The sequence below is a fragment of the Monodelphis domestica genome, chromosome 3 (assembly GCF_027887165.1).
Source record: "Monodelphis domestica isolate mMonDom1 chromosome 3, mMonDom1.pri, whole genome shotgun sequence".
NCBI classification, from domain to species: Eukaryota; Metazoa; Chordata; class Mammalia; order Didelphimorphia; family Didelphidae; genus Monodelphis; species Monodelphis domestica.
This window is the reverse complement of record NC_077229.1, coordinates 494,637,038-494,660,056: the sequence shown is the minus strand read 5'-3', so window position 1 is coordinate 494,660,056 and position 23,019 is coordinate 494,637,038. Positions and strand designations below refer to the sequence as shown.

Below are 23,019 nucleotides of genomic sequence, written 5' to 3'. Positions count from 1 at the left end.
ATGAGTTGCCCATCCTTGCCTTTTAGCAGGAGTCCATATTGTAAGTGCCCTTCACAGATAAAATCATAAATCCAGGACGAACAAAATTAATCTCTAATTAAATTGAGTAGCCATGTTTATTTATCAAATATATTAGAAAGAGAACAAAAATAAGACATTCAAATTGTTTTCTAGTGAAATAAGCTTATATATTTGGAATTAAGTTTGGTATGAAAAATTTTAAATTCTGGGTCACACACAGTATTATTCTTATCTGTAAATATAGTCTTCTTATTCACAAAGTATAACAAATTTTCCTGCCTTTTTAGTTTCAAAATAATCTCTACAGCAGGCATAAATTACTTCAGAGCAACTCATTTTATTCCTTATAGAAGAATTAACTATGTTGCACAAATTAAATGTATTACTCCAAGAGCCCATGATGAAGACTGATACTTAAGTTATTTCTACCAAATTACTGGGTAGAGTAGATGTCCTTTAAAATTTCATTGATGGGGCAACTGGGTGGCTCAGTGGATTGAGAGTCAGGCCTAGAGATTGGAGATCCTGGGTTCAAATGTGGCTCCAGACACTTTCTAGCTGTGTGACCCTGGGCAAGTCACTTAACTCCCATTGCCTAGCCCTTACACTCTCCTGCCTAAGGAAGAATGTAAGGGTTTAAACAAATAAATAAAATTTCATTGGCCCAAGGCATATATTTGTGTCATCACATGCAGGATATACCATAAGGAGACCTCTAACAAAGCAGACTACTTAGCTCTTGTCCTCCTATAACTAATACAAATAAGGTATATCTTTTTCCTCCTACATTAAATGCTTTTATATACAATGAATGTTTATTTATCCTCATCTTTGGTGTCTATATTTGGGTATATATCCTCTTGAGTACTTTTTCTCCAGGATTTTGAATATTCCAAAGAGACCTATAGTTTAAGGAAAAGGAGAACTGTAAAATTAGTTTGATTAAAGTACCTTCAAATGATATTTTTGTAACAATTTAAACTCCCTCAGCTTGCTTCTACATCGAGAACAAATAGGAAACCAGTTGGTCATTTTCAAAATGGAATTATACGAAACAATCACAAGAACAGATATTCCAATTTTCCTTGTATTCTGATCCCAATATTCAAATATGAGATCATGGTGATGTTTCCAGATCCCTTCTGATTCACTGTACAGCCTTCCTGTTGAATAATTTGCTGGGCTTCAGTGAGAGCAGACTGTGTCAACCTCAACTTCTGAAGGAATTAGAGGCTGACCTCTCCCATTGTAAAAGGGAACAAATTAGAAACCAGTTTCAACAACCCAACTTAAAAAAAATTACCCTGAAATCCAAACCTTTAAGAAATCTACTACCAAATTAAAAGGGTTTTAATGGGGGGGGGGTTATTTAATACATAAGTTTGAAACACTAAAAAAAAAATCTTCCAAAGAAAGCGACGTTAAGTTGTTAAATGAAAGAGTAGAAAACTGATTTTGTAGAAAGAATAAGTTTAGGTGCTCTGAGCATAAGGATGATCACTTCAGAGAACTCACATGGGGGAACTATGTTTCAAGGTTGCTTCTTTGAAATCTACTATGAAGTAAAATTGTGATGGATATGCTAAGCAGGAACAGGTTTTATACCTTAAATATAAAAGAAAAACACTAAGAAGCTGCAAAGAAAATGGGGAGATGGGGGGGTGGAGGAAAAGTCCCCAGAGGATCAAAATTCACTTTTCTCTCTGTTATGTCTGATACCATATAGTATAAAGGAAGACAGCATTACTGAAGAAACAAGCCATAGCCAGAGGGAAGGAATCATGTTGTGCTCCAAAAGATCTGGGCTTACAACAAAGACAATACTGGGGGGGGGGTATGTTTAAAAGTCAGCCTTAAAGAGAATGAATGCAAGTTTTAACCTTGGAGAAAAAAACAGCTGTGTTAGGAAATAACATAAGTTTATTAACTCTAATTGGTCTCTTGTCCTTTGGGGGCTTTTTCCTATCTCTTATATATTTATTTTTATACTTAACTTTTATTTTTTTCTTAATTACATAGAAGCAACAAAATTTAACTTTTTAAAAAATGTTGAATTTCCAGTGGTGTTGAAAAACACCTTTGATCTAATCTGAATGCAAACCAAGACACACTATATTTCACTTTGTGTCTTCATTTTTCTTTTGTTTGTTCTAGTTCATTTTTACAAAAGGACTAACATGGGAAGATGTTTTATACTATCAGCCATGTGAAAATCCTATACACATGGACATTTGTTTCAGACAAATATTCAACTGACTAGTAGATTGCCATGTTGAAATAAAGGCAGCTCTGCTTTTGGAGTCTTACTGGACTTTTATTTTGCCTATTTCTAGTTGTTACAAATTGCTTTTCTTCTGGGCTGGGTGGTAAAAATTAGGATTAAAAATTAAAGCCAAAACATTTTTCAAAAAGGTTAAAAGTATTTTTCATGTAATTGAGGAAAAAATAAAATATTATTAAGAAATGAAATTTTGAGTTTCATATTCTCTGCCTCACTCCCCTCTTCTTGAGAAACAGCGGGGTTTAAAAATATTTGAAGCCTTTCTGTTCCTGTAGAATACATATTTAAAGGTCTGGGCAGTGGTCTTGTGAGTCCATCACTGTGAAGCCATCTATAACTTATAACATGAAAGGCTCAGACAGTGTCCTATACAGGTAGACACTTATTTCAGCTGACTAAAGATTGCCATATTGAAATAAAGGCAGCTCTGGGATTTTTTTTTGGGTGGGGGGTTTCTGCACAGGAACAAGGATGTAAAGCCTTATTGGACCTTTATTTTGCCTATTTCTAGTTGTTACAAAGCTTCACGCGTTCTTGGTACACATGATAGGTGTTTGAAATGACAGGATTAACCAGGGGCAGTTAAGTGTGCACTTGTATTTGTCATTGACATTGTATCTTTTCCCATGATCCCCTTCTGCCTGCTACTTTCTTCCAGAGTTCTTCCAAAGCAGAGACTGTTGTTTCCTTTTTTTGTATCCATGACCTGGCATATAGTAGATACTTAATAAATATCTATTGAGGGGGGTGACTAGGTAGCACAGCAATTAGAACACTAGACCATGAGTCAGGAGGACCTGGGTTCAAATATGACCTAGGATACTTCCTAGCTCTGTGACCCTGGACAAACCATATAACCCTACTTTGCTAGCCCTTGCCCTTCTGGCTTGAAGTTGTTACTAGGATAGAAGGAAAGGATTTTTAAAAAGTGTTTATTGACTTACTGTGTTCCATTCCTATGGAGGAGACACTTTTCCTGTCTTCCTTCTACATTCTTTATCACCATTACCAAAAGCTCCCCAATACACACCTAGTAGAAGCAGTGAATTGAACTCTGTTCCATACCGGAGTTCAAATTCAGCCTCAGACATTTTCTAGTTGTGTGACCCTGGGCAAGTCATTTAAGCTGTTTGTCTCAGTTTCCTCAACCATTAAAAGGGTTGTTGTAAAAATCAAATAGGATAGCATTTGTAAAGCACTTCACACAGTGCCTGGCACATAGTAGACATATTATCACTTTAACCAGCCTAAATCCATTTGCATGTGAACAGAAACTAACCAAACAGAGAGAATCAATAACTACTCTATCTGGACAAGGTAAATCAGACTCCCTAATTCCTAGCTCTGTTCATCTAGGTATAGATATAAATATTAGTAGCTAGTGATATAGATATATCATTATTGATATCAATTATCTGCATTTGTGTATATATATTATAAAAATGCATACACACATAAACATGATGTTTCAAAGCTTAAAACTGCATTGACTTTTGAGATACTGTGTATGTCTATTTGTGTGGACACATAAATACAACTAATTTTACTTTTATTAACATATTTCAAATTTATATCACTATGATTTCTGAATAAACTTGCCCATGTACCAAGCAAGCCGTCGCTTATGATAAAAAATCAAAAAGTCCAACAAAACTAAGCAGCCCTGCAACCCAGTCTGACAATATTATATGCAGGCTCTACACCCAGAATCCCATGTTTCTGCAATGAAGGAGGAAGTTGCATTTCAAGTTTGACCATTCTAATTTCATAGCATTCAGTTTTTCTTTTTGTTTTGTCTATGTTCTTTCCATTTACTTGTATATGTTGTTCTTCTGCTTCCGATGATTTCATTTTGTCTGAATTCTTTTTATATATCTATCATCTCATACAATGAACTGATATTCCACTCCATGTGTATGCCAGTTTCCTTCACTATTTACCAATCAATGGGCATCCACTTGATTTTCAATTCTTTGAATTTTCAATTCAATTTTAGACACTAGATTTTTTAGTATAATTCTAAAACTCCAAAGCTGTTTTTAATGTGCTTAAGGGAAGGGACAAAGTGTTAAGAGTACATAAGAGATTCATTTTATTAGAAGCTTCAATCACAGTCAATGGTGAGTTCAAGTGGAACTGTGCTATAGAGAATATATTGCTATTTTAAATCAATTCTAGATTTTTAACATTAAAATTTAGAGGAGCCAATAGCAAGATTTTACCCAGCTTATTCCTTAGACTATACCTTCTGCAATTCTTAAATTCCACCCCAAATTTCAAGATTAAAAGTTCTGTAAAATTGAGAGAAAATGGTAGAATATGTCAACCTATTCTTTAGTTGAATGAGTTCCATGTAGCAGAAAGAATTCTGGAGCCTGAAATATTCTGGTTGATGTTAGAGCTGTTTACCTAGACCGCTCATATAAAAAGTATTCCTACCAGCAACTATTCATTTGTAAAATGCATCCAAACAAAAGATCTTGGTCAGGAATAACTAACTTCTTACTGAACGGTCTTTTGTAGATTCTACAAGTCCCAGATCTACAGCATTTTATAGATGAAATACCTCTTATCTTATGAAATGTGCATGCGTGATTGGCTTAAAATGGAAATCGAGAAACTGAGTAAGTCCAGTACGACACCCCTCACATAAAAATGAAAAAGGTTGACATTTTGTTATTTATAGGAGTCCCTGACCAGTGTTTAAAATTTGATGAACTGTTATTCTGTTACTTTAAATTCCTGTTAATTACAGGTTAATTTTTTTCTTTATTTACAATATACACTTTAAATCTCTATACTTTTTCTTTCCTTTAGTCTTTTGGCAAGTACCTAAATGTCCATGGGTTTTAGAACATTGTGCTAGGCATTCTGAAATGCATATTAAAGGAAAGGATAGAAGCAAAGCAATTTGTTTTCTAATGAAAGTAAAACCAGCGTGATCAGTAGGATTAGATGAGTTAATTATGGAAGTTAACTGAGAGGAAGAAGAAGAGTTGGTTCAGGGATTATGGAGTTAGTTAGAAAATGCTGGCTGAACTGAGGGTTAAGGGTAGGATGCATCATAGTGGGAATTGGTGGTATGAGCGATATTGATAGAATCTGGTTAGGCAGAGGGGAATAAGGAGAACTCTAGAAAAGGTTCAAGTTGACTGTAACATACATAGAAAACCAAATATAAGGATGGGCGAGGCAATGGGACTTAAATTTGAAGGGCTTAGATTCCTTTAATCCAGAAACCAAGGTCAGTCTTTTAGAGAACATGAATATTTACTTTTATGTTGCTTACAGTGTTCTAGAAGCAGAAAAGTGTGGCTTAGACCATTATTCTGAGCAGCTGTTGACACTGGATTGGAACTTGACTCTATTAATATAATTAATCAAATCAGAGAATGTCTACACTGGAGGGGACTTTCAGGATCAGACATTTTTATAATAATTTAACGATAGCTTAATCCTGAACAAGTCACTTAACCTCTCTTTGCCTCTGTTTCCTCACCTGTAAAATATGGATAATAGCTAGCTAACTAGTCAGCTTAACCCTCCTAGGACTTTGCAAGATTAAAATGGGATAATATTGGCAAAGCACTTTGCAAACCATGAAGCACTATATAAATGCTAGCTATTATTATTAACAATTCTCCATCTTTCAGAGGAGCAACCTGAGATCAAGGTAAGTTAGTGCAATTGCCCAAGGTCACACGGGTTTAAGAACTGATTCAGTATATAGGATGAGTTCATATTCCCTAAATAGGTCTAATTTTGAGTATAAAATAAAACCTTCAGAAGTATCCTATGAAAGAAATCCCACATTTATTACTTTCTTGTACTGGCCTGGAAAAATGAAAACTATGTTTATGTAACTTTTTAGACATATATATCCACATATACACTTAGACTTATTCTCATGATACATTTTAAATTTCTTAAATTAATTAAGAATATTTTTCCATGGCTATATGATGCATGTTCTTTCCCTCTCTTCTTCCCTTCCCCCTCCTGGAGCCAATGAGCAATCCCACTGGGTTTTACATGATGACACTTTTTTTTAAACTCTTACCTTCCATCTTAGAATTAATAGTGGTTTCAAGGCATTATATTAGGAAGAGCTAGAGTCTAGCCGCTAGACAATGGGGTTAAGTGACTTGCCCAGGAGCACACAACTATGAAGTCTCTGAGACCAGCTTTGAACCCTGGACCTCCATGTCCAGGTCTGGCTCTCAATCCATTGAGCCACCTCACTGCCCTGTCATGATATCTTTTTGAGAGAGCTGAGATCATATGGTAGATTAGAAATTAAACTGGATACTGTTTCAGATGTCATTCTGGAATGTTTTATGATTCAGTAACAGATGGAGAGTTCCATTTAAAATTAACTCATCACTGTAAAGGAAAGAACAAGCAGATTGGGGAGGGGGGCAATGCTTCTTCATCTAGATCAAGTTTTCTTAACCTGGAGTCCCCCAGTAGTCCATGTATAGATTTCCAGAGGTCCGTGAACACAGATAGGACAAAAATGATATCTTTTTCTTTTTCTCACTGATCTCTAATTGAAATTTAGCATTTTCTTCAGCTATTTGATAGGGCAACTAGATGACTCAATGGACAGAGCACAGGGCCTGGTGTCAGAAAGACTTGATTTCAAATCTCAGCCTGGGACACTTACTAGCTATGTGACCCTGGGCAAGTCACTTAACTCTGTTGGCCTCAGTTTCATCATCTGCAAAATGATCAGGAGAAGGAGATGGCAAATCACCCCAGTATCTTTGCCAAGAAAATCCCAAATGGAGTCATGAAGAGACTAACAGGACTGAACAATAACAATGTTAATTAATATCAGTTTTTTAAAAGCTTTCTAAAAAGGGGTCCATGATCCCCCCCCCAAAAAAAAGTTTAAGAACTCCTCATCTGGTGTGTAAATATTATCCTTGTTATTTTTGCTTAGCTCAGTTGGTAGGTTGAGAATTAGATTAGGAGCCAGGATACATTTTAGGTTCTCCCCCATTAACTAGCTAAGTAATCTTACATAAAGTCACTTAACTTCTCTGTGGATTCAGTTAAATGATTGTTAAGACCACTGTTAGCTTTAAAATCATCATTTGGGCTCATCTGTTAGCTCAGAAAAATCAGGCAACAGGAAATAATTATAAGAAAGTGAAGTTTAAAAATGATGCAGGGCTATAATCATTTTCCTTTAATATCTAAGTTACTCCTTGGCAGTAAATCACTTATTTCCCTATTTCTGTTCATGTCACCATCCTTTAGCCAGTCTCTCAGACTTGAAACTTTGACCTCCCACCCTTTCTCCTTTTCCATCATCACTAAATTCTCTGTGTTCTCATCGTCACTGACCAATTTTAGGCAGGCGTCATGGTCATGCCTGGATTAAAATTTTTAAACACCACTTTTATCTTGTTACTCTCTTGCTCAGAAACCTTCAGTGGCCTCCCTTCTTAAGATGTTAGATCATGTCTAAACTCCTCTCCTTAGTTTTTAAGGCACTTTATCATTTGACGTCATCCCATCTTCTCTTTTCATCAGCTCCAAATGAACACCTACCTATCCCAGCCTGACCTACTATTTCCTTTTCATTTTATGACTTAGAGTTTTTTTTTCCATTATTTTGAAAATATTTTAGGTTGTGCAACAGAAAATTCTCTACCTAAAAGCAACTTTTGCTGAAGGGTTCATTTATCTAAATATGACTGACCATTGGCAGTAGTATTGTGAAGTTGTTAAAGCTTGGCTTCAGTGTCCATAAGCCTTCTCTTTGCCATCTCTGTTCCTTCATTTGTTCCCCAGGTTCCCAATGCTCTTGAACTTTCTTCTATCACCCTGATCAAAAACTGCTCTCAGAAAGGATCTAGTGTCATTTCTCTCTGTATAAATTTGTCAGAGTAATTGCATTGTAGTCTTCTTAATCATTGTGAAATGATGGACTTTGTCCACCATTAAAAGACGTTCATGCATCTACTAGTGTGCAGGAAAAGGCAGAAGGTTGATTAGGGGTTGGAGGAAAAGAATCATAACATACAGGCTGCTGTCTATTCCATTTATACAGAAATTCAGCTCTTATAATCTAATGTATTTTGTTTTTTTTAGATTAACCATTGAGTATTTTGTGACTTTTTATATTTGGATGTTAAACATTATTCTGATAACCATTTGTCAAGGATAAGGGAAGATTTATGGTAAATAAATAATATGAAAACATGGCAGTTTTATTTATGTGTGTATATTTTGTATCTCCTGTAGAAGAGATTAGACTGGTTTTAAGAAAGTGATGAGATGATAAATCTTTTTTCAAGATGGAATAGAGACTAGAACTATGATTTCACTGGAATAGAAAACTGTTAGATGAGAAAATTTAGCATCTACTAAAATAGGCTGGCCCTTTCACTACAAAATATAGTTTCAAAGACTTGCCTAGAGCACTGAAAAGTTAAGTGATTCAACCACTGTCACATAGCCAGGATGTATCAGAGGTGGGATTTGAACCCAGATCTTCTGGACCCCAAGGCCTTTTGTTTTTATACACTTTACTGTGTTGCCTCTTTGTTAGGTTATTAAAGCAAAATCTTAGTGAATTAAACCTTTGGGTTAAAATTCATTTTAATTTTTCCTTTTTAAGACTTTTAAAAGTGGAATTTTCTAAAAATCTAGATATAAATTATATAGTATCATATTAATTGAAGATGTGAATTACCCAGCCTCCCGAGGTACTTTATTTAGCTTCACTTTTATCTTTTAGTAGAATGTGAGTTCCTTGAGAGCAGGAACTCCCTCTCTTTCCTGTTTGCACCCCAAACATCCAATACAATGTGTGGCACATTGTTGGCATTTAATAAATGCTTTCTGATTAATTGATTTTCACTAAATTAATTTTTAATCTTGGGTCTTTTGGGGATTCTCTTCTGAGGGTTATATCAATTATAATCCTATGCAGTTGGAATTCCATAGAGTATGTTTATTATTATATGTATTCCTGAATGAAAAATAGTCCTAAGTATCAAGGCTTGAAAAACATTTTTTTTCTCCCTTTATTATCTTAACTGATTAACTGAGAAAAGCTGATTATGGGTCGCAGTAGGAAGAAGAAAAGACAATTTTCCTCTCTTTTGATTCTCTTATTGTCTGAGAAATATTTTCTCAAGAGAGCAAAATAAAAAGGGCTCTGTTCTCAAAGATGGAAAATTGAGTGTTAAAAGCGTAGCCCCACACATCTTCAATCCACTCCTGAGGCTTCTTTCATTTTAAAAATTGTACGGAGTCGGTTTTAGAAATACTGACAATAGGAACTGAAGACTCCTTTCTGCAAATTGAGAGCTCTTAGGACACCTGTCCTGTGGTGTAAATGACTTATCAAAATTAAGGGAGATGATTCAAGTGAACGTCTTGAAGCATCACTAATTAAGTGGGAAAAGGTTAGCAGAAATCCAGCAATTGAAACAGGCTTCTCAGTGATAGGGAAGAAAAATAAACTCATTTCCCTTAATGAACTAATTCTTTCTTTGTGGTGAAATTAAGAAGCAAATTCTCAGGAGGAAACTCTCCACAACTAATGAAATTGTCTTTGCTATAGAGAATGTTCTTTGTTACTGTTTTTGAAGGAATATCATTGACCAGTGTGACATTAAATTCAAGGAAGTAAAATAGAACCTGAAATTATCCTTGAAATTTAGATCATTAGAAATCAATCTATACTTTGCCAGTGACCCAATTAGAAACCAGTCTTTGAAGGCAAAATTTGACATTTAACAATTTTTTAAATGTTAAAAAAAGACTGACGTATCAAAGAGTAAATGATGTGTCACAAACTGTACTGACTTTGTATTCAGATACCTGAATATACATTTTAAAATAAGTTAAGTTACTCTTACTGAGTAATCTCAGATATCAGCATCTTTTAAAGAATAAAATCTACTTCTTAGTTCTGTTCTTCAGTGATTTTCAAGATTTAATATTTACTCCCTGAAGGTAATCACGAAAACACTCTTGTAGGTCTAAGTATCTTCAGAAAGGACGGTGGGAACCGCTCAACTAAAGAACCAAATAGTCTCTTAGTGTTGACTACTTTGGAATGTGAACTGGAAGTTATTTAATTCTTGGTTCACCCAGTAAGTTTTCTTCCCTAAAGACATTTCAGTGAAATGATTTTTTAAAAGCTCCTAGAATTGTTTTGTATTTGAATTGCTCATTAAATTTAATCATTGTGGTCCTAAGTACTACTCCCAACCCCCAAAGGTGACAGTAACCTGTCATATTGTAATGGTTTGTGTTTTCTCTAAATGTTTTTTAGCTCAGCAATCAGCAAACACTGGGAAGCTGAACTGGCCACACTCAAAGGTAACAATGCCAAGCTCACAGCAGCATTGTTGGAGTCCACTGCCAATGTCAAACAATGGAAACAGCAACTTGCCGCCTATCAGGAGGAAGCCGAGCGCCTACACAAGCGGGTACGGTCAGCTCTGATAGACATAAGAATGTAAAACCAGTAGGTTGCCTTGATCACAGGAAAGTTTGACAGAGATACTGTACAGCTAAGCTTCCAGGGGATATTTGGCAGTTGTTGAAACATATAGCTTGGATTATGTGACCTAAATTGCTTGAGGAAAATTGTTCCCATCACTTAGTAGTGTTATTGTGTGTGTGTGACAGAGAGAGAGAGACAGACAGACAGACAGACAGACAGACACAGAGATAGAGACAGAGAGAGAGAGAGACAGAGACAGAGAGAGAGAGAGAGAGTCAGAGGGAGAGAGACAGAGAGAGAGAGAAAGGAGAAAGAGAGAGAGACAGAGACAGAGAGGGAGAGGGAGGGAGAGAGAGAGAGACAGAGAGAGGGAGGAAGGGAGGGAGAGAAAGGGGGAAGGAGAGAGAGGGGGAGAGAGAAGAAGGGGGGAGAGAGAGGGGGAGAGGGAGGGAGGGAAGAGAGAGAGAGGATGGGAGGGAGAGAGAGGGGGGAGAGAGAGACAGAGAGATAGAGACAGAGAGAGGGAGGGAGGGAGAGAGGGGGGAGATAGAGGAAGGGGGGAGAGAGAGGGGGATAGGAAGGGAGAGAGGGGGGAGGGAAGAGAGAGAGAGGATGGGAGGGAGAGAGGGAGAGACAGAGACAGAGAGAGACAGAGACAGAGAGAGAGAGACAGAGACAGAGAGAGAGAGAGAGAAATTTATAACATACATGGTGACAAAGATTGATAATGACCTAGTTTGGGGGAATCATTCTGTACTAAAGTGTCCAAAGTAAAACTATATAAACTAGACAAGAATATCTGTCCATCCACCCCATTCTTAAGTCTCTGCAGGTAATCAACAACAAAAATAAAATCATCTAAATGAATGAAAAAGAAGGGCATGCCCGCCTTTCAGAAAAGCATGGCAAAGAGAAAAAAACCCTATACAAGTCACAGTGATGAACAGTCTTAGCACCAAAGCAGGATATGAAAGATCTCCTAGGACTAAGATAGCAAGAGAAAGAAGAGAAAGGGAAAAAAGAATAAGACAAGAGAAAGAGAAAAAGAACCAATAGGGAAAGAGATAGAAAAAAAGGAATGAGAGGAATAGAGGAAGGAAAGCCTTCATAAGTATGGTGTTTACCCCTGGTATATGAGACATACTTCAGACAGTTCCCAGCGGAATGTAAGCTTCTGAAACAGAGTGGTTTTGCTTTTGTATCCCCAGCTAGCACAGTGCCCATGACATTGTAAGGGGGGGGGGTTCCTAAATGCTTGTTGGTTTATTTAAGTCATTCAATAGATTAACCAATTAATACATTACTTTATTCTATTAGGAGTGGGACATACGATTAAAGAAATATAAGATAACACTTTGCCACCAATGAATTCATAAATATAGTTGGGAAGAAACAACAAATACATGGGATCCCTTAGTATGAATGGAAAATAGTATATAATTACCACTAAATTTGCTACCAACAGCAATGCAATGATCTAGGAAAATTCTGAAGGATTTATGAAAAAGAATGCTATTCATCTCCAGAGAAAGAACTGTTGGAGAAATGCAAATGATAACATGATTTATCATTTGCTTATTTGAGTATATGATTTGGAGTTTTGGTTTTATAAGATTATTCACTTACAAAAATGAATAATATGGAAATATGTTTTGTGTGATAATACACATATAATCCAGACTGAATTACTTGTCAGCTCTGGAAGAGGAGAGAGAAGAGAAGGGAACCAAAATGAATCATATGACTTTGGAAAACTTATGTGGAAATTTGTTATCAAAATAAAATAAAGAAAAAAAGGCAAAAAATGACTACTAAATTATTTAGTTAAAAACTATTATCCTGGGGTAGCTAGGTGGGCGACTCAGTGTTTAGAGAACCAGAACCAGAGTCAAAAAGTCCTAGGTTCAAATGTGGCCTCAAATTTCTCCTAGCTTTGTGACTCTGGGCAAGTCACTTACCCCCCATTGCCTAGTCCTTGCTACTCTTCTGTCTTGGTCAATATCAATTCTAAAATGGAAAGAAAATAAAAAAATAATAAAATAAACTATTAATTCAAGTTGAAAATCATAGGGGAATGCAAGCAGCTATGCATGGAAGACTAGACCTCATTATTAGCATTAATTGGGCCCCAGTTTATAGAATAGCATCAGATATATTTTTGACCTTAGTGGTTAAATCTGGTTTCTAGGTACTTTTGTGACAGTGTGGAATAATAATCGAGAAAGTAGAATAGAATATATAAGAGAAAGGACAGATGGACTAAAGCTTAGTTATTGGGTGTGTACAGAGTTGGTATTGAATATTATGGACAGAGTATGTAGAAGGATGGGCTTTTGAATGCAAATCCTCAGAGATGATGCTGTGTCCAGAATGACTGAGAGAAGGGCCATCTGTGTATTGTCAGAGCCAAGTCTGCAATGAGTATAAAGGAAGGTGGGGAGGGAATTATAGGACTGGATGTAGGCACATAGCCTCTTCCTACCTAGAGAATTTGTATGTCCTCTGTCTCTGTTGTTCCTTCCAGAATTATTTTAATTTTAAAACATTTTAAGCTCCAAATAAAACCAGCATACCCACATATGCAGTGGCACAGAAAAAAAGAGGATTGATTATACATGAAACGTCAAGCCTCTATTAGGTGTAGCTTGCTTTTCTTTTTTAAGTACATGACAAAATCATGTCACTTTCAAAGCTATCCTGCTTGTCTTTAATTCCTTCTGGCTTTCCTTCTGTTCTCTTCTGTGCTTAAAAAAAAAAAAACTCCACTTAAATGGCCTTCCTTTCTTTTCTCTTTTTTTCCCTTTGTTTTGACAAATTTATCTCATCCTCCATCTTTCTAAACCACTTCCCCTGGCCAACTGGAAAAAAAAAGAAAAAAGAAAAAAAGAAAACCCTTGTAATCAATATGCATAGTCAAAACAAATTGTTGCATTGACGGTACTCAAACTTGTATCATATTCTACAACTTGAGTGCATTAACTTTCTCTCAAAAGGAGAGTCAGCTCTTGAAAGTACACCCTGCAGTTATAGCATCTCTTATGATGAAAATTATCTCAAGAGACTGATTTTTGAGTAAGAATTTAAGTTTATTGATTATATCAGATTTATCAGGTCAACATTATAACTGATAAAGTAATAAAGGTTTCCATGGTTGTCTCTCATACCAGGGACCACTTGAGCTGGGTAAGGTAGCTTGATAAATAGATTTTGAGGAGCTTGTTATTCAGCCCCTTCCTTGACTATTCTAAGACATCTTTATTTGGTGATAACTAATTAAGAAGTGGCCCATCAGACCCCTCAGCTCTTTGCCAAACTAAAAAGGTAGATAGTCACTCCACAAGAAAAGAGCCCTTGTTTCTTTTGTTTATTAACAAAATTTTGTTAAAAGGAAGCCATTCTTTGGGATTCCCAAAGACAAAGAAAATGCAAAAAGTAGCAGACTAGATGGTGTCTCTGCTCCAGATCCCAGACAGAGGAAGAGACAGCCATTCTCCCTCATATTTAGGAATTAATACAGCATGTTAAAAATAAATTCCCACAGCTCATTTACAGAGCTGTGATGAGCAAGCCCTAGTAAATGTAAATATCTGACTAGCACGAATCTGAGCCCCAATAATCTACTCAAGGGGAAAAAGGTCATTCAGGGCAAAACCAAAAAAACAGAGAACTGGATGTGAACATATTTACTGGCAAGTGAGAAATGCATGTGTGTGCATTGTATGTGTCAGACCATGCCATGTTAGGACACTAGGAATTCCGTGAAGGAAGTATGAAAGAGTTGGAAAAGCCGTTGGGAGAATTCAGGGAGGAAAAAAAAGCACTTACTTAAAGGATGAACAGCATTTGGGCAGTTGACAGCCAGAAGAGTGAGCATTCCAAAAAAGGGGGGGAAGAACTTTATTAAAGGAACTTGACTGTAAATATGTGTTTGCATAGTAGAAAACTTTTGGTTGTTGTTTAGTCACTGAGTCCTATCTCACTTTGTGTCCATGAACCATACTTTTGTGGGATTTTCTCAGCAAAGATATTGGAGTGGTTTGCCATTCCTTCCTCAGTGGATTAAGGCAAATGGAGGTTAAATGACTTGCCCAAGATTGCACAGCTAGCATGGTCTAAAACTAGATTTGAACTGAGGTCTTCCTGACTCTAGGTCCAGTGCTCTATTCACTGAGCCATCTAGCTGCCTTTTAGAAAACTACTGAGGACAAAAACATTTATATTGGAAAATAATCAGTTTAATAACATAAATTTTAGGAAAGAAATTATATCATCTAGTATAGTCTTCTTCCTAATGCAGGAATCTTTTTAACAATTCTCTTGCTATAGTGTTATTCATCTTCCACTGAAAGACGCATAGTGATGGGAAATTCATAGCTTTGTGAGACATCCTACTCCATCACTGGACAGCCCTTCATGCAAACATTTTTGTACTAAGTCCCTATCTGCCTTCTTGTACTCATCAGTCTCAGTTCTGGCCTCAGGGGCAGTGCAGAATTAATGTAATATCTCATTCCCATGATAATCCTTCAAATATTTGAAGACAATGATCATGTTCCCCATAAGTCTTTTTTTCATTCATTCAGTCATTAACAGAGTTTCCAGGCCAATCTTGGTCAGCCTGCATACTCTTCAGTGGCATCCTTGAACTGTGTCATCTGAAATCTAAAACATTATTCCCAATATGATCTAAGGAGTGCTGAGGACAGTGGATACGATATTGTTGTTAGTACGGTCAAAGATGACGTGAAATTATTTTAGCAGTTCTGGCTCGCTTGCTTTACATTGGAATCATGTTTAGTTAAATCCCCCAGAATATTTCAACATGAAATTGTCTCAAGTCAGGGTCTATCCCCCCACCCTATGTAATTTTTTTTAACCTAAATATATGCCTTTACATTTATCCTTGTTAAATTTCCTTTTGATGTTTTGAACCACTATTCCAGCCTGTCAAGATGTCTTTTTATCCTAATTCTGTCATACAGGATCTATAGCTCTTTCTTTATATTCCATCCATATTTCCTAGCTTTATTGTCTTTGAATGGCATAAATGTGGCTTCATCTTTCTTGAAAACAATGCTGAAGTCAATTCATTAGTTTAGGTTTTATATATATACAAATATATATATATATATATATATACACATATATATATTTAACCATAAACTTGGACATCAGCAATCATGAACATGTCAATATTCTTGAAATAATCAAATCGATTCTGTGCCTTTTAAAAACCGATCCCACTTACAGTTAATTGGTTTTGTCCTGTATCTACTTAGGTCAAGGTTCTTTGTCTCTGAACTTAGTTCAAAAATTTAGCTGACCTGTAATGAGTTAAGTTTAGAAATCCAGTTCTCTCATTAGTCACTGCTCTGTTCTTGCTCAAGGAAATCTGTTATCCTTTAGGGATGCTTGTGGGCAACTGGGAGTCTGGTCTAGTATCTTTATGCCACAAGCTATCCTTCAAGGATGTCTGGTTTGCCCTCCAAAGAAGTCTGGTCCACTATCTCCAATCTTGCAGGTAGACATAAGCAATGAACATTTCTTAGTGCTAGGAGGGAAGGAGGGGGTTGTTGCTCCCAGTTTTCAATCAGGCATGTTGTCCTCACCTCCATGATGCTGCCAGCCCTGTAACCAATTGCATTATTTTCCTCACCTCCCCAGTTCTGTTTTTTGTTTTATGCTTATAAAAGGGAGCTGTCCTCCTCCTCCTCTTTATCATTGGCCCAAGGTAGCAATTTGGCCCACTTCATGAACAGTTTTGTACCCAGCTAATAAAGTGATATGGCTCAGGATTCTGCACCTGATGTCTAGGTTTATGGTTAAATATATATATATATATACATATTTTTTAAAACCTAAACTAATAAATTGACTTCAACATTGTTTTCAAGAAAGACGAAGACACATTTATCCCATTCAAAGATGATGAAGCTAGGGGAATACAAAGAACAGAAGAGAAGATTGTACATGAAACAACTTCTCTTGCCTACAGTTTTGTGAGTGAATGCTAAATTCAACAAAAATCCTTGTTTTGCTTGTCCCCTCCCCACTTCTCTATTCTTAGTGGATTATTGCTGTTGTTTTGTTTAATTGATGATCTTTTCTTTTTCTTCTTTTTTTGGTAACACTATCACTACCCACCAGATAGAAGCCCTCACATACAATGAATAATAAGTACAGGGAAGCAAAGTAGTCTGAAAATGTATATTTTATTGTCACTCTAATTCATCACCTCTCTGCCAAAGGTGGGATGAATGTTTCATTATCAGTCTTTTGAAACCAAGATTGGTCATTGAATTTCCCTTTACATTTTTGTAGTCATATAAATTGTTCTCCTGAGTGCTTACTTTGCTCTGTGTCAGTTCATACAGAATTTCCCAGGTTACTCACAGAGAATTAATATTCCATTACATCCATTGACCATAATTTGTTAAGTAATCCCCTAATTGGCAGACTCTTTGAAAAGAGCTTCTATAAATATTTTTTGCATATGAGTTCTTTCCCTCTGACTCTGACCTCTTTGAGGAAATATGCTTAGCAGCGTTATCAATGATTCTAAGTATATACATACATACATACATATATATATATATACTAAAGTTAGTGATTTGGGGGGTATAATTCCAAAATGTTTCCCAGAATAGTTAGACTTATAGCTAGCTCTACTAAAAGTAGACCAATGTGACCATCCTTCCAGACCCAACAATTGCCATTTTCTTCTCTTGTCATCTTTGACAGTCTGATAGGTATGAATGGGAACTTTGGTTAATTTTTCAATCAGCTATGAATTCACCTAAATGAATTGTTATTCAGTCCATATTTCTTCATTTCATTTACAGGTATACCATGACATATTTTGTCAGATGTCTTATTAAAGCTGAGTTGTATTATGCCTGTGGCATATCCCCGATCTACCTGTCAAAAAAAAAGGAAATGGAATTAACTTGGGATGACTTGTTCTTTGTGAATAAATGCTAGCCTTTTGTATTTACTTTTCTTTTGTCAGACCTCATAAACTATTTAATTTTATTTAGAATTTTTCTATCAATTAATATTAAAATTATTAGTCTCTATTTTCCTAAGCCTCTCCGTTTTCAAAAAGTGGGATATTATTAGTCCCCCAATATTTTGACATTGTCACTATGCTGCATGATTTCTCAAGAATTTCCAATGTATTGATTCCTCAGTCACATTTGCGAGTTTTGTTTTTCTTTAGTAACCTAGAATTTAATCCTCTTGATCCTTAAGACTTGAACTCATTTAGTTGAATAGTTATTCCTCTATTTTTCCTGCCTTGAAATTCATTTTTTTTTGTTATTACATTTGTTCTTCCCTGTCTAGTTCAAAGGCATTTAGGTGGCACAGTGGATAGAGCTCTGGGCTTAGAATCAGGAAGAGTCATCTTCTAAATTTCAAATATAGCCTCATTCATTTTCTAGTTTTGTGACTCTGGGCAAGTCACTTAATCCTATTTACCTCAGTTTCCTCATCTGTAAAATGAACTGGAGAAGGAAATTGCAAATGACTCTAATAGCTTTGCCAAGAAAATGTATCCTGGAGTCATGAAGAATCAAACTTATCTGAAAATACTGAACAATAACAACTAGTTCAAAGTTAGTTCTCATTAATAGAGAAGTCTGGAGCAAAATAGGAGCTGAGTAGTTTTTTATTCTCTTTGTTTTATCTTCTTACTCTCACATAACTTTAAAAATTTAAATTAAAATCTTTCCTACTGTTTTTATCATTAATTTTTTAAATTTATGCATTTTAAATGGTTACATAATTCATGTTCTTTCCCTCTCCTTTGTCTTTATCATTTAAAAGAACAAAAAAAGTCTTTCATTCTAGACACAGTATAATGTATGGTCAGAAATTTTAGGATTCCCTGTCTTCCTTCAGAAATATGCCCTTTTATACTCCCTATCTAGGAGACTATACCTGTCTTTTCCTAGAATTTTAAAAATCTGATTTCCTAACATCTATAATATAGGATTTGGTATGGTAGAGATAAGAGAACCATTGAAGTCAGTATTCAATGGAAATTCAGTTCAATTCAGCATAAGAATACCAAAAATAAAGGCTCGGACCTATTGGAACAATGTCAGGAAGGCTTGACTTCTAGATTGGGATAATGGAGGAATTATTGAAAGTTTTCACACAAGGGAGTGACAGCAAGAATATAAATGTATGAAGAATCTGTGACTCTGAATAAGCTACTGAACCTTATTGAACCTCAGTTTTCTCATTTATAAAATGGACTTAATAATAGTACCCACCTGACAAGAGTTGTTTGAGAGGGTCAGATAAAAGAAGGTGTTAAAATCTTTGAACAATCTAAAATGCTATATAGATAGAAGTTGTTGTTATTATAATCATTTTCAATTTCAGAAAGGAACTCTGGACAAGGGAACTTCCTCTGCCAGGGGTAGTTTGGCTATAATTTGTGAGATCAATCCCAGCAAGTTGTTTGAGGGTTCTTAAGGTTAAGTAAAGTCCTGATAAGTAAGCATCAGGGATTAGTTGCACTGTAGTCTTCCTTGATTCTAAGCCTACTATTTTATCTACTAGGTTACATTGCCTCTCATATAGCAAATCAGGTCCATCCGGCACTGGTGTGCAGATAGGTCGATGAGAGTCAGATCTAGACCAAGGGAGGCCAGCAAAGAGTTTTTTTAGTACAGAAAACCCAGCCATGAGCTGAAAAGGTCCTGAACGGGGAGGGGGGGGCAGGGCAGTAGGGATGGAGAAAAGGAAATGGATACAAAGAGATATTTTGGAAGAAAAGGCTGATGGGACTTGAGACAAACTGAACATAGTAATGATCAAGAGACAACTCCAAGGAATTGAGCCTATTCCCTTAACTTTTTTAGTCATAATTGTATTTTATTCATTCATTTATTCAACAAATATTTATTGAAAACTGGCAGTCCCCACCCTGTATATATTCTAGTGTCATGTATCTTATAGATTAATTTTGTTTTGTTTATATTTTTTTGAATTGTAAGATACTAAAGGGCAGTCAGTGACTTTTGTTTTTCTTCTAATGTATTCCCTAAGTGATGAGTGAGTATTCAGTAAATATTCTAACAGTGTATTTTTTTCCTTTTTAAATTAAAAAAATGATAATATTTTATATCAGAAAATATTATGAAAATAGTTCCTACATGTAATTTAAAAAATTTTAAGGTTTTAAACAACTTTAAATTAAGATAAAAAAATTTTTAAAGTTTTTTAATAAGGTATTTTATTTTTTCCATTTGCATGTGAAAACAATTTTCCATATTTGCTTTTTAAAAATTTTGAGTTCCAAATTCTTACTTACCTACTCCCTGAAATGATAAGTAATTTGATATAGGTTATACATGCGTAATCATAACAGGTGCATTTCAAGATAAAAATAACTATTTAAATGCAAGTGACTATAATTTAGCATGATGGCAGTTGTATTTTAAATTCATCTTTTTTTTCTGGATCATCTTAAATTTTGGAACTAGCTTAGGAAAAAAAATCACTGTTTAGAGAAGCCAGACTTCTTAGCTTCAGAATTCATAAATCATTCGTTTGGGGGCAGATGGCCACATCTGATCTTAAAGTCTGTTTTCATAAGAAAAGTTTAAAAGAGACTTTCATTATGGAATTCTCCAGCTTGTCACTGTGTACTGATTTCCTAAACTTTGTCAAGTCTATGTAAAAGAGTGATGGGAATGTTTGTAATATTTTCCTTATCTTACCCCTAAAACTCTATAGCATTTCCATCTGTCTGTCAGTCATTCAATGATCAGATATTTATTAACTACCTAGTGTATACCAGACTCAGGGGAGACATGAATGAAGCTGTCCATCTCCTGGAAGAGGATATGTTTTATAAGAGGAGACAATATAAACACAGTGTATTCAACTGTGTGGCAAGTCCCATAACTGTTATCAGTCTCAATTTCCTCTTCTATAAAATGGGGATAATAATCACATCTTTACAGAGTTTTTATGAAGCTCAGTGAGATAATGTTTCTAAGTTTAAACCTTAAAGCTCTATGTAAATATTTTTTATTAAGACATTAAAACTCAAAACCAGCACCAAAGACTTTTGGGACATCCTATATACAAAACAACTATGAAATAATCTTTGTAGGTAGACCCTGGCAGCTCTTCTTATATATCAGATTTTTAAAAAACCCATTTATAGACTAATTTAAAATATATAATCTATTTGTCATTTAGCATATCATCTGATGGATGCTCATTACCCCTTTAGGTGACTGAACTGGAGTGTGTGAGCAGCCAAGCAAATGCGGTCCATACCCACAAGGCTGAGCTAAATCAGACCATCCAGGAACTAGAGGAAACGCTGAAGAAGAAGGAGGAGGTATTTGCTAATGTTGCCTCGCTAAGATCATCTCATTAAGATATGTGTAGAATGCGAACAGGTTATTTAAAATGCTTCCCTGTGGAATGTAATGGTACTCCTGTGGGAAATGAAGTTTCTTACATTAGAGTAATATTTCTGTCACTCTGAACATACTTATATATGCCATATTCTATCATGAGACTCTTGTGGTCCTAAAACTCTGTCCATTGAATCTGCTATGAGAAAAATGGCTAAATGAGCAAAGAAAATCATGAGTTCAAAGGGTGTTGATCATTGCCAGGGATGAGATCCCATCCTTCCTGAAGAAAGCCATCCTCAGAAGGATGCAAACACCCCCAAGAGGTCACTAAGTCCAGCATCCTGGCACAGTTGAACCAAAGCCATCCATGAGAGGTGACAGCCTCTCCTGTTGTCATTCAAGATTGCATCATGTTCAAAATATATGTATAAGGAAGTGCTTTCCCTAAATGTCAGCATCAGTACAGGGTGGAAAATTTGTTCTCTAAGACCTGGCATGGTATTTTCAGTATACGATAAGGTCACTCTTTCCTTTGATATAAGTTAAATATGGTTAAAGACACTCAATATTCTGTCTTTCCTAGGAAATAGAAAAACTGAAACAAGAAATTGATAATGCCAGAGAGCTACAGGAACAGAGGGACTCATTGACTCAGAAACTACAGGTAAGGTGTTACACAAATACTATTCTTTCCTGTTTATTACAATACAATAGAATGTATTAAATGTGATTTGTTTTCTAGAATTTTATTTTCCCGGTTTCCCCATTCTTTTACTTTTTCTGAGTCTGAGATTTCATGCTTTATATTTGTTTGGGGAAGTTTTTGTTTTTGTTTTTATTTTGCTGCTTTTTCAGAAACTTGTATGATGGCCTCATTCAGAAAGTTTGTATCTTTCAGAATCTGCTCTAATTAGAGCACATATGGGCGTGTAATTATAAATACAATTAAAATATACAGATTACAAAAATATAAAACACAATACAATATACAAATACAAATTACCTCCCCAGGCAGCTCTAGTCACTTCTGTACTCCTCATATTCTCTTCTTCCATTCAAAGTCTTGAGCTGATCATGGCCAATTGCCCAAGAATTGTGGATTAATAGTGTCTTTGTGTTTAGTTCAGGGAACAAAAGAAAGTTTGGGCAAGTGTTTGTGGTTTGAGGAATCTAGAGAGAGCTAGGATTTGAGACAGTTGTTAACAAGCAAAGACCTAACCTGAAAAGACTTAAATGAACTGATGCAAAGTGAAATGAGCAGAACCAGGAGAACAGTGTAAACAGTAACAGAAATATTGTATCATGATCAACTGTGAAGGATTAAAGTATTATCAGCAAAGCTCAAGGTACCAAGATAACACCAAGATTTTCATGCTAAGAAAATACTATCCACAGCCAAAGAAGGAACTGTTGGAAGCTGATTACAGATCAAAACATTCTATTTTCCATTTTATTTCCATTATGAATTTTTTATTGTATATGTGATATGTTCCTTTAGTCACAACATGGGGAATATGAAAGAATGTTTTGCATGAAAGTGCTGATGTAACCTATATCAGACTATTTACTGCCTTGGAGAGGAGAGTGGGGAGGGAAGAAGGGAGTTAAAGAACCTGAATTGCAAAAATCAGATCACAATTTGTCAAAAAAATTTCCTAAATGTAATTGGGAAAAATAGAATTCAATTTTTTAAAAAATGTAATAACTAGGGACTTAAGAGGACCTTGAGAAGTATAGACAAGGCTGCTCCACTAAGGGAGTAGTTGACTGGGAAGAATGACATGAGTTTCTGCAGAGATAGAGACAGTGAGACACAGAGAAAGAGAAGTAGGAAGAGGAGAGAAAACGAAGAGGGC

General features: G+C 35.6%; 1 protein-coding gene across 10 annotated transcripts in view; it reads left to right on the top strand.

Annotated features, from left to right (window-relative positions):
* HOMER1 (homer scaffold protein 1) overlaps nt 1-23,019 on the top strand; it is a 169,126-nt gene that overhangs the window by 131,303 nt on the left and 14,804 nt on the right. For 5 of the 10 annotated variants that reach the window (XM_007486424.3, XM_056824808.1, XM_056824806.1 and 2 more), the window contains 4 exons: nt 10,602-10,758; nt 16,670-16,774; nt 21,031-21,141; nt 21,747-21,827. In XM_007486424.3, coding sequence (XP_007486486.1) covers nt 10,602-10,758; nt 16,670-16,774; nt 21,031-21,141; nt 21,747-21,827 — 454 coding nt within the window. The remainder of the gene's footprint in view (nt 1-10,601; nt 10,759-16,669; nt 16,775-21,030; nt 21,142-21,746; nt 21,828-23,019) is intronic. The other 5 variants (XM_007486428.3, XM_007486427.3, XM_056824810.1 and 2 more) reach the window with 1 other exon arrangement.